We start from the raw sequence: 12,244 nt of genomic DNA, 5'->3' as shown, positions 1-12,244 counted from the left end.
ACCCTTGCGTTCCCTGACTCCCGGGACCTGGTAATTAGACCCTTGCATTCCCTGACTCCCAGGACCTGGTAATTAGACCCTTGCATTCCCTGACTCCCGGGACCTGGTAATTAGACCCTTGCGTTCCCTGACTCCCAGGACCTGGTAATTAGACCCTTGCATTCCCTGACTCCCGGGACCTGGTAATTAGACCCTTGCGTTCCCTGACTCCCGGGACCTGGTAATTAGACCCTTGCGTTCCCTGACTCCTGGGACCTGGTAATTAGACCCTTGCGTTCCCTGACTCCCAGGACCTGGTAATTAGACCCTTGCATTCCCTGACTCCTGGGACCCGGTAATTAGACCTTTGCGTTTCCTGACTCGCAGGACCTGGTAATTAGACCCTTGCATTCCCTGACTCCCGGGACCTGGTAATTAGACCCTTGCATTCCCTGACTCCTGGGACCTGGTAATTAGACCCTTGCGTTCCCTGACTCCCGGGAACTGGTAATTAGACCCTTGCGTTCCCTGACTCCTGGGACCTGGTAATTAGACCCTTGCGTTCCCTGACTCCTGGGACCTGGTAATTAGACCCTTGCGTTCCCTGACTCCCAGGACCTGCTAATTAGACCCTTGCGTTCCCTGACTCCTGGGACCTGGTAATTAGACTCTTGCGTTCCCTGACTCCTGGGACCTGGTAATTAGACCCTTGCGTTTCCTGACTCCCAGGACCTGGTAATTAGACCCTTGCATTCCCTGACTTACAGGACCTGGTAATTAGACCCTTGCATTCCCTGACTCCCGGGACCTGGTAATTAGACCCTTGCATTCCCTGACTCCCGGGACCTGGTAATTAGACGTTTGCATTCCCTGACTCCCGGGCCCTGGTAATTAGACCCTTGCGTTCCCTGACTCCCGGGACCTGGTAATTAGACCCTTGCGTTCCCTGACTCCTGGGACCTGGTAATTAGACCCTTGCATTCCCTGACTCCTGGGACCTGGTAATTAGACCCTTGCATTCCCTGACTCCTGGGACCTGGTAATTAGACCCTTGCGTTCCCTGACTCCCGGGAACTGGTAATTAGACCCTTGCGTTCCCTGACTCCTGGGACCTGGTAATTAGACCCTTGCGTTCCCTGACTCCTGGGACCTGGTAATTAGACACTTGCGTTCCCTGACTCCCAGGACCTGGTAATTAGACCCTTGCGTTCCCTGACTCCTGGGACCTGGTAATTAGACTCTTGCGTTCCCTGACTCCTGGGACCTGGTAATTAGACCCTTGCGTTTCCTGACTCCCAGGACCTGGTAATTAGACCCTTGCATTCCCTGACTTACAGGACCTGGTAATTAGACCCTTGCATTCCCTGACTCCCGGGACCTGGTAATTAGACCCTTGCATTCCCTGACTCCCGGGACCTGGTAATTAGACGTTTGCATTCCCTGACTCCCGGGCCCTGGTAATTAGACCCTTGCGTTCCTTGACTCCCGGGACCTGGTAATTAGACCCTTGCGTTCCCTGACTCCTGGGACCTGGTAATTAGACCCTTGCATTCCCTGACTCCTGGGACCTGGTAATTAGACCCTTGCGTTCCCTGACTCCCGGGACCTGGTAATTAGACCCTTGCGTTCCCTGACTCCCGGGACCTGGTAATTAGACCCTTGCGTTCCCTGACTCCCGGGTCCTGGTAATTAGACCCTTGCATTCCCTGACTCCCGGGACCTGGTAATTAGACCCTTGCATTCCCTGACTCCCGGGCCCTGGTAATTAGACCCTTGCGTTCCCTGACTCCCAGGACCTGGTAATTAGACCCTTGCGTTCCCTGACTCCTGGGACCTGGTAATTAGACCCTTGCGTTCCCTGACTCCCGGGACCTGGTAATTAGACCCTTGCGTTCCCTGACTACTGGGCCCTGGTAATTAGACCCTTGCATTCCCTGACTCCCGGGTCCTGGTAATTAGACTCTTGCGTTCCCTGACTCCCGGGCCCTGGTAATTAGACCCTTGCATTCCCTGACTCCTGGGACCTGGTAATTAGACCCTTGCGTTCCCTGACTCCCGGGACCTGGTAATTAGACCCTTGCGTTCCCTGACTCCTGGGACCTGGTCATTAGACCCTTGCGTTCCCTGACTCCCGGGACCTGGTAATTAGACCCTTGCGTTCCCTGACTCCCGGGCCCTGGTAATTAGACCCTTGCATTACCTGACTCCCGGGTCCTGGTAATTAGACCCTTGCGTTCCCTGACTCCCGGGACCTGGTAATTAGACCCTTGCATTCCCTGACTCCCGGGTCCTGGTAATTAGACCATTGCGTTCCCTGACTCCCAGGACCTGGTAATTAGACCCTTGCGTTCCCTGACTCCTGGGACCTGGTAATTAGACCCTTGCATTCCCTGACTCCCGGGACCTGGTAATTAGACCCTTGCATTCCCTGACTCCCGGGACCTGGTAATTAGACCCTTGCGTTCCCTGACTCCTGGGACCTGGTAATTAGACTCTTGCGTTCCCTGACTCCCGGGCCCTGGTAATTAGACCCTTGGGTTCCCTGACTCCCGGGACCTGGTAATTAGACCCTTGCGTTCCCTGACTCCTGGGACCTGGTAATTAGACCCTTGCGTTCCCTGACTCCCGGGCCCTGGTAATTAGACCCTTGCATTCCCTGACTCCCGGGTCCTGGTAATTAGACCCTTGCGTTCCCTGACTCCCGGGACCTGGTAATTAGACCCTTGCATTCCCTGACTCCTGGGTCCTGGTAATTAGACCCTTGCGTTCCCTGACTCCCAGGACCTGGTAATTAGACCCTTGCGTTCCCTGACTCCTGGGACCTGGTAATTAGACCCTTGCATTCCCTGACTCCCGGGACCTGGTAATTAGACCCTTGCGTTCCCTGACTCCCGGGACCTGGTAATTAGACCCTTGCGTTCCCTGACTCCTGGGACCTGGTAATTAGACCCTTGCGTTCCCTGACTCCGGGGCCCTGGTAATTAGACCCTTGCGTTCCCTGACTCCCGGGACCTGGTAATTAGACCCTTGCGTTCCCTGACTCCCGGGACCTGGTAATTAGACCCTTGCGTTCCCTGACTCCCGGGACCTGGTAATTAGACCCTTGCGTTCCCTGACTCCCGGGACCTGGTAATTAGACCCTTGCATTCCCTGACTTACAGGACCTGGTAATTAGACCCTTGCGTTCCCTGACTCCCAGGACCTGGTAATTAGACCCTTGCGTTCCCTGACTCCTGGGACCTGGTAATTAGACCCTTGCGTTCCCTGACTCCTGGGACCTGGTAATTAGACCCTTGCGTTCCCTGACTCCCGGGACCTGGTAATTAGACCCTTGCATTCCCTGACTCCCAGGACCTGGTAATTAGACCCTTGCGTTCCCTGACTCCTGGGACCTGGTAATTAGACCCTTGTGTTCCCTGACTCCCGGGACCTGGTAATTAGACCCTTGCGTTCCCTGACTCCCGGGACCTGGTAATTAGACCCTTGCATTCCCTGACTCCCAGGACCTGGTAATTAGACCCTTGCGTTCCCTGACTCCTGGGACCTGGTAATTAGACCCTTGCATTCCCTGACTCCTGGGACCTGGTAATTAGACCCTTGTGTTCCCTGACTCCCGGGACCTGGTAATTAGACCCTTGCGTTCTCTGACTGTCTCTTTACCTTGCTCTCTCTCTCTTTTTACCTTGCTCTCTCTCAGCTCAGCTTGTACCTGAAGTTGGAGGACAAGCTGCACAGACACCTGAGCTGTGACCTCCTGCCCAGTAAGTGTGTCATTGTGTCACTGTGTCACTGCGTCAGGCTGTGATGGGCAGGTCAGGGGGACAGGGATGCCTTCTGTCACCAGTGGGAGGGGCAGACTCGATGGGTCAGTGGGCTATTCTTTGTGTTGCCCTATGGCCGCCTGTGTTATCCTAAAGGGACAGACCCCAGAGATCTCTTCAGCAGGTAATGGGTCACTTCTGTATCTCCTGCGATGGAGTAATGGGACCACAAATAATATACACCCAGGGTACTGTTACTATTTATTTACACCCCCAGGATACTGTTACTCTTTATTTACACCCCCAGGATACTGTTACTCTTTATTTACACCCCCAGGATACTGTTACTCTTTATTTACACCCCCAGGGTACTGTTACTCTTTATTTACACCCCCAGTGTACTGTTACTTTTTATTTACAACCCCATGGTACTATTACTTTTTCTATATACAGTACACCCCCTGGGTACTGTTGCTGTTTCTATATATATATACCCCAGGGTATTGTTACTTTTTCTATACAGCCCTCTGGGTACTGTTACTTTTTCTATATACTCCCCCAGGGTATTGTTACTTTTTGTTTACATCCCCAGGGCATTGTTACTTTTTATTTACATCCCCAGGGTATTGTTACTTTTATTTACACCCCCAGGGTACTGTTACTTCTTATTTACATCCCCAGGGCATTGTTACTTTTATTTACACCCCCAGGGTACTGTTACTTCTTATTTACACCCCCAGGGTATTGTTACTTTTTATTTACACCCCCAGGGTATTGTTACTTTTATTTACACCCCCAGGGTACTGTTACTTCTTATTTACATCCCCAGGATTCTGTTACTCTTTATTTACACCCCCAGGATACTGTTACTCTTTATTTACACCCCCAGGGTACTGTTACTCTTTATTTACACCCCCAGTGTACTGTTACTTTTTATTTACAACCCCATGGTACTGTTGCTGTTTCTATATATATATATATATATATATATACCCCAGGGTATTGTTACTTTTTCTATACTGTATAAACCCCCCAGAGTACTGTTACTTTTTCTATATATACCCCAGGGTATTGTTACTTTTTCTATATAGCCCTCTGGGTACTGTTACTTTTTCTTTATACTCCCTCAGGGTACTGTTACTTTTTCTATATACTCCCCCAGGGTACTGTTACTTCTTATTTACATCCCCAGCGCATTGTTACTTTTTATTTACACCCCCAGGGTATTGTTACTTTTATTTACACCCCCAGGGTACTGTTACTTCTTATTTACATCCCCAGCGCATTGTTACTTTTATTTACACCCCCAGGGTATTGTTACTTTTTATTTACACACCCAGGGTATTGTTACTTTTATTTACACCCCCAGGGTATTGTTACTTCTTATTTACACCCCCAGGGTGTTGTTACTTTTTCTATATACTCCCCCAGGGTATTGTTACTTCTTTTTTACATCCCCAGCGCATTGTTACTTTTATTTACACCCCCAGGGTATTGTTACTTTTTATTTACATCCCCAGGGTATTGTTACTTTTTGTTTACATCCCCAGGGTATTGTTACTTTTTGTTTACACCCCCAGGGTATTGTTACTTTTTATTTACACCCCCAGGGTATTGTTACTTTTTATTTACACCCCCAGGGTATTGTTACTTTTTGTTTACACCCCCAGGGCATTGTTACTTTTTGTTTACACCCCCAGGGTATTGTTACTTTTTGATTACACCCCCAGGGTATTGTTACTTTTTTTTTACACCCCCAGGGCATTGTTACTTTTTGTTTATACCCCCAGGGTATTGTTACTTTTTATTTACACCCCCAGGGTATTGTTACTTTTTATTTACACCCCCAGGGTATTGTTACTTTTTATTTACACCCCCAGGGTATTGTTACTTTTTATTTACACCCCCAGGGTATTGTTACTTTTTATTTACACCCCCAGGGTACTGTTACTTTTTATTTACACCCCCAGGGTACTGTTACTTTTTATTTACACCCCCAGGGTATTGTTACTTTTTATTTACACCCCCAGGGTATTGTTACTTTTATTTACACCCCCAGGGTATTGTTACTTTTTATTTACACCCCCAGGGTATTGTTACTTTTTATTTACACCCCCAGGGTACTGTTACTTTTTATTTACACCCCCAGGGTACTGTTACTTTTTATTTACACCCCCAGGGTATTGTTACTTTTATTTACACCCCCAGGGTATTGTTACTTTTTATTTACACCCCCAGGGTATTGTTACTTTTTATTTACACCCCCAGGGTATTGTTACTTTTTATTTACACCCCCAGGGTATTGTTACTTTTTATTTACACCCCCAGGGTATTGTTACTTTTTATTTACACCCCCAGGGTACTGTTACTTTTTATTTACACCCCCAGGGTACTGTTACTTTTTATTTACACCCTCAGGGTATTGTTACTTTTTATTTACACCCCCAGGGTATTGTTACTTTTATTTACACCCCCAGGGTATTGTTACTTTTTATTTACACCCCCAGGGTATTGTTACTTTTTATTTACACCCCCAGGGTACTGTTACTTTTTATTTACACCCCCAGGGTACTGTTACTTTTTATTTACACCCCCAGGGTATTGTTACTTTTATTTACACCCCCAGGGTATTGTTACTTTTTATTTACACCCCCAGCGCATTGTTACTTTTTATTTACACCCCCAGGGTATTGTTACTTTTTGTTTACACCCCCAGGGTACTGTTACTTCTTATTTACATCCCCAGGGTACTGTTACTTTTTGCTTACACCCCAGGGTACTGTTACTTCTTATTTACACCCCCAGGGTATTGTTACTTTTTATTTACGTCCCCAGGGTATTGTTACTTTTTGTTTACACCCCCAGGGTATTGTTACTTTTTATTTACACCCCCAGGGTATTGTTACTTTTTATTTTCACCCCCAGGGTATTGTTACTTTTTGTTTACACCCCCAGGGTATTGTTACTTTTTATTTACACCCCCAGGGTATTGTTACTTTTTTTTACACCCCCAGGGTACTGTTACTTCTTATTTACATCCCCAGCGCATTGTTACTTTTATTTACACCCCCAGGGTATTGTTACTTTTTATTTACACCCCCAGGATATTGTTACTTTTATTTACACCCCCAGGGTATTGTTACTTCTTATTTACACCCCCAGCGCATTGTTACTTTTATTTACACCCCCAGGGTATTGTTACTTTTTATTTACACCCCCAGGGTATTGTTACTTTTTATTTACACCCCCAGGGTATTGTTACTTTTTGTTTACACCCCCAGGGTATTGTTACTTTTTATTTACACCCCCAGGGTATTGTTACTTTTTTTTACACCCCCAGGGTACTGTTACTTCTTATTTACATCCCCAGCGCATTGTTACTTTTATTTACACCCCCAGGGTATTGTTACTTTTTATTTACACCCCCAGGGTATTGTTACTTTTATTTACACCCCCAGGGTATTGTTACTTCTTATTTACACCCCCAGCGCATTGTTACTTTTATTTACACCCCCAGGGTATTGTTACTTTTTATTTACACCCCCAGGGTATTGTTACTTTTTATTTACACCCCCAGGGTATTGTTACTTTTTGTTTACACCCCCAGGGTATTGTTACTTTTTGTTTACACCCCCAGGGTATTTACAGATTCTGATTGCCACTGCAGTTATATTTATAAGTACAGCACCATTTCTTTTTTATTTACCATGTTCTGTACCGTGACTATTTAACATATACATATACACATATACATATACACATACACACATATACACACATACACACATACACACATACACACATACACACATACACACATACACACATACACACATACACACATACACACACACACACATACACACATACACACATACACACATACACATATACACACATACACATATACACACATACACACATACATATACACATATACATACACACATATACACATATACACATACACATACACACATATACACACATACACACATACACACATACACACATACACACATACACACATACACACATACACACATACACACATACACACATACACACACACACATACACACATACACACATATACACATACACACATACACACATACACACATACACACATACATATACACATATACACATATACACATATACACATATACACATATACACATATACATATACATATACACATATACATATACACATGTACACATATACACATATACACATACACATATACATATACACACATATACACATATACATATACACATATATATACACATATACACATATACATACACACATATACACATATACACATATATATTTTTTTGTTTAGAGAAAAACTGTTTATTCTCCTTTCTGTTGTATAAAACTTTCTCAGATATGGTACAAATATATCTTTCCCAATATTTATCAGATTACGATTTTCTTCAAATCGGGCAAAAGTACCCCTACTTTTTATAAGCCGCTTCAACCAATGTCACCCCTAGTCGCCCCTTATTAAATAGGGACCTTTGGTAGAATTTGACCCTACCACCTCTGCTGGAAGGCAGTTCAGTGTATCTACTACTCTCTTCAGTTCTTTCTCCCATTTCCCCTTGCAGATGAGAGCTGCCAAACCCTCGCCTCGGAGCTGGTGCACTACGGGTTCATCAGTGAGGTGAGCCTCCACCCTGCAGCTCAGTGTCAGCTCACCGGCGGTATTAGAGGTGCAGATCACTGGGGGAGAGGAAGACGAGGCCATGATAAAATCTATTCGTACGCAGAGGCGGAACTAGAGCGGGGGCAGCTGCCCCGGGGGTGCAGAATGGGCAGAGAGTGTTTTGGGGCATAATCTCAAAGCTCCGAGATCACCGTTCCATGCGCTCTGACCCGGAACCCGCATTGAAGAAACCTCTACCGGGAGCCGAGTCTCGCAAGTGGGCTCAACCCCAGAAGTCACGATGAATCTAAACGTGATGTACATTTACATGATAACATTTTGGGGGGAGGGGAAGGGTTGCAGTTGGTGCTACTTGCCCCGGATGAGGGGGGGTGGGCTGGGGGAGGGCAAAAACACCTAGTTCCGCCTCTGTTGGTTCCAGAATTTAGATGCAGTCACCTGCACTGCCGTGTAAGTCCCGTATCTTTCGAGCTTCGGTAGGGGAAGAAACGCTGGGCGCCGGTGTTGGATGTAAGCCAGGCGGAAGAAGTGTGTGTGTGTGCGTGTGTGCGCGCGTAGAAGACAGCTGTTGAATGCCTCTGTCTAATCCCGCCCCGGCCTTTCCTCGCCCTCCCGTAACTGTAGAGATACTGGACCTGCTCGGCAGTGGAGAGGACTACAGGCTGGTGTTTCTGCACTGGCCAGTTTTAAGATGTACGAGTAAAGTAGACTATTCTATCACTGCAGTGGCCGACCTCTCCTCTCTCCCGTTCACTCCTCTGGTAATCCAGGATGTGTCGCGGTCTGGAACAATGGGTGGATACTGTATATGTGAGAAGCAGGGCTGCCACCACGCTGATTTTGACCCGGAGACGACGTGTTTTGGCAACGTATCTCCACGGGTTTACCTGTGAAATCTCCGGCCGGGGCTCTTGGCAGCGGTGGCGGCATCTGCAGGGTCCCGTCCACATGGCTCTGCGACGTCAAATGGCATTGCGTTGCCATGACAGCGTTACGTGACGTCGCGGCGCCATGAGGCGTCCAGTAGGCAAGGCAACTTGACCCCGCATGGCGCCGTGACGTCACGACGCTGAGCCATGCTGACTGGACCTTGCAGGAGGAGATGCCGCCGGAGAAGGGAAGAGAAGTAAATATATCAATAAAATAAATCAATGTAAAAAATTACATTTTATTGCAAAAAGTCTCCGGGTCTCGCGTTCAATAGAAGGTGGCAACCCTGGCGGGAGGATGGCGGAGAGGATGGATTCGCTCAGTACGGTTTGCTGGGACTGAGAGGCAGTGCTCTTCTGTAAGACACGTTACGGAGCCGGGAGGTTCCTTATGGCCTGTTCATGTGGATGGGCAGCAAGGTGTCTTTCAGAATAGCACAGCGTGGGTTAATATGGGCGGGGGTCTGTATCTTGCAGGGTGGGATACAAGCAGCGCCTGTCACTGCAGATTAATAGGATGGGTAGGCTCCTGCTGCCGCTGATTGGCTTATAGCTGCAGACCCAGCAATATCCTACGTGTCTGTGTTTTTTTTTAATATATCAGCTCTGTGCTATGAGAAAATACTAGTAGCATATTTTTTATTCAAACAACTCTGAATGACATTTTAATGAATTATAATGTAACAAGCATTTTGTTTCTATAGCAACCATTTCCAAAGTCTCATCCCCTTCTAAAACAGACTCTGGCACGCCCCTTTTTGAGCCCTGCCCTCGCTCTAGCAGTGCACCAATTGTATCTAGTAACTGCCTGGTCACCCCACAGAACTTTGCATCTTTGGTCCTCTTCTGCTGCACTGACAGCCATTTAGTGAACCCCGAGCCGAATCTTCGCAGATCGATCACAGGAGAACGGATCGATCGGCAACTGAGCTAATTACTTATCATTGTGTGGAATGTATTGGTGCACATATTAAAGGGGGAAGAAGAAAAAACACAGCTTGGACGGCTGCTTTAAACCACTCTCTTCCTGTGATTGGTTAGAATGAATCTAAAGCTGCCATTGATTGGCTTTAAATGAATGGTCTCTTTCTATGATTGGTCAAAATTTGTCGAAAGCTGTTCTGATTGGCTGTGAACAGTCTCCTTTCTATGATTGGCTATAAGCTATCTAACACTGTCTGTGATTGGCTTTAAACAGTCCCTCTCTAGGATTAGCTACAATTAGTCTTAACATCATCCCTGATTGGTTCAAACCGGTCTCGTTCTGTGTGATTGGCTGTTGATGTTGTGTCCTCCCTCCGCAGGAGGACTGCCAAAAGTTGGCCACTTTCTTGGAAGAGGCTTTCCACAAAGAGCAGCCCCCTCTGCAGTGACTGCTCTAACCTCTAGGACCACTCGGTTAGAGGCTGCTTACCACCATAACGGGCCTAGGGGGGATTGTACTGAGGCAGATCCTACAAGCCGTGCCCAGGCTAACACATGAGGACTGAACTGGGTCAAAGGTCAACCGGCGCCGAGCAAAGTGGTCAGGTCAAAGGTCAACAGGCGCCAAGCAAAGGGATCGGGCTGGTCCCATGAGAAGAGGATATAATACCTGTCCCAGCACAAACCAAGGTGTCCACCGTGTCTTCACCAGTCATTCCCGCACACACCGGAGGACTGAACGGGGGGTGTCCTCTCCCCCTTTTAGATCTGAATCCAGCCCCAAGATTGAGCAGCTCTGCAGTGAACAGGAAAGGACCCGGCCGTGTAATAACATCCATTATCTGTAACCCGCAATGCGGACTTTGGCATATCTGTGTTGGCGCCGCTGATCTGGCCCAACTGGCAGGTGCCCGGGTACATACTGTATCAAGAGCTGTATATTCCACGGCATTGGTGGGTCAGATTAGCAAAGCTATCAGAGATGCAGCCGGTCCAGGGCTCGGGGCCAGCCCAGGTACTGCAGAGCGTGTCCACCCAAACATGTATTTGGCACCGCGCGGATGTTTCATTGCATAGGTAAACAAAATGTATTATTTTCACAGTATAGCTATTAGAGATAATATTACACTAATCACTGATATTTACGAACACTAGTTCTCAATAAAAGAATGCACATCATTCCATTTTAATGGAAATTGTATCGGTCAGGAATTCAACACGACGCGTCAAAAATAATTTCATACAGCAAATTGCGCGTCATGTCCGTGTAAAGTCGCACATTTTCCGAAGGTTTTTAAAACCTTTTAGCACTGAAATGTTGATGCACAAAAAAAAAAATGTCGAATAGAATTGTAGTATACAGGCCGCACTGTGGGGTATACGGTCGTTATTATATCTGTGAATAAAACCGCCAGGGTTGGTACACTATGTAGACATAAGAGAAGATGGATCCTTTCTGAAAAATCGGCGTTGTTTAGAAGAAATGGCCAGGGTTTTGTTGCCGACGTTACATCCATTGCAGTGTTAACATTTACATGTTTCCGATTAGATTTCAATTGTTACCTTGTCATTAAAGTATTTTCCAGAAGACCAGCACTGCAGTCCGAGGTCTGTTGTGATCACTACTTCAGGTTTCTGGCCTTACTGCCGAAGGCGCCGAGGTTACAGTATACCAAGAGGGAAAGGCAGAGATTGTCTTCATTGTAGTGTAGTTTGAATCGCTGCAGGTCGCTGTGTCACAGGAGACCAGTACTTTTACACTGAAACCACCGGGATCCCTGGCTACAGACAGGACAAGGTTGTTGAATAAAATGAGGTTTATTCTGGCACGCCAGCAGACAAACAAAGATGCACAATACAAGATACAATACCAACTGGGGGCCTGGGGAGTAGACTCTAGCCTCGCTAGGTGCAGGGGCCTGGGGAGTAGTCTCTAGCCTCGCTAGGTGCAGGGGCCTGGGGAGTAGTCT

The 12,244-nt window shown here is 46.9% G+C and overlaps 1 protein-coding gene across 3 annotated transcripts in view; it reads left to right on the top strand.

Annotated features, from left to right (window-relative positions):
* The window catches only part of NRBP2 (nuclear receptor binding protein 2), a 137,542-nt gene extending 125,675 nt beyond the window's left edge, over nucleotides 1–11,867 (top strand). For 2 of the 3 annotated variants that reach the window (XM_075581129.1, XM_075581127.1), the window contains exons 17-19: nucleotides 3,677–3,740; nucleotides 8,363–8,418; nucleotides 10,655–11,867. In XM_075581129.1, coding sequence (XP_075437244.1) covers nucleotides 3,677–3,740; nucleotides 8,363–8,418; nucleotides 10,655–10,723 — 189 coding nt within the window. In that variant the 3' untranslated portion in view covers nucleotides 10,724–11,867. The remainder of the gene's footprint in view (nucleotides 1–3,676; nucleotides 3,741–8,362; nucleotides 8,419–10,654) is intronic. The other variant, XR_012790740.1, reaches the window with a different exon arrangement.
* The last annotated feature ends 377 nt before the right edge of the window (nucleotides 11,868–12,244 follow it).

This window comes from Ascaphus truei, chromosome 2, assembly GCF_040206685.1.
Source record: "Ascaphus truei isolate aAscTru1 chromosome 2, aAscTru1.hap1, whole genome shotgun sequence".
NCBI lineage: Eukaryota > Metazoa > Chordata > Amphibia > Anura > Ascaphidae > Ascaphus > Ascaphus truei.
This window is presented reverse-complemented; position numbering and strand designations above follow the sequence as displayed.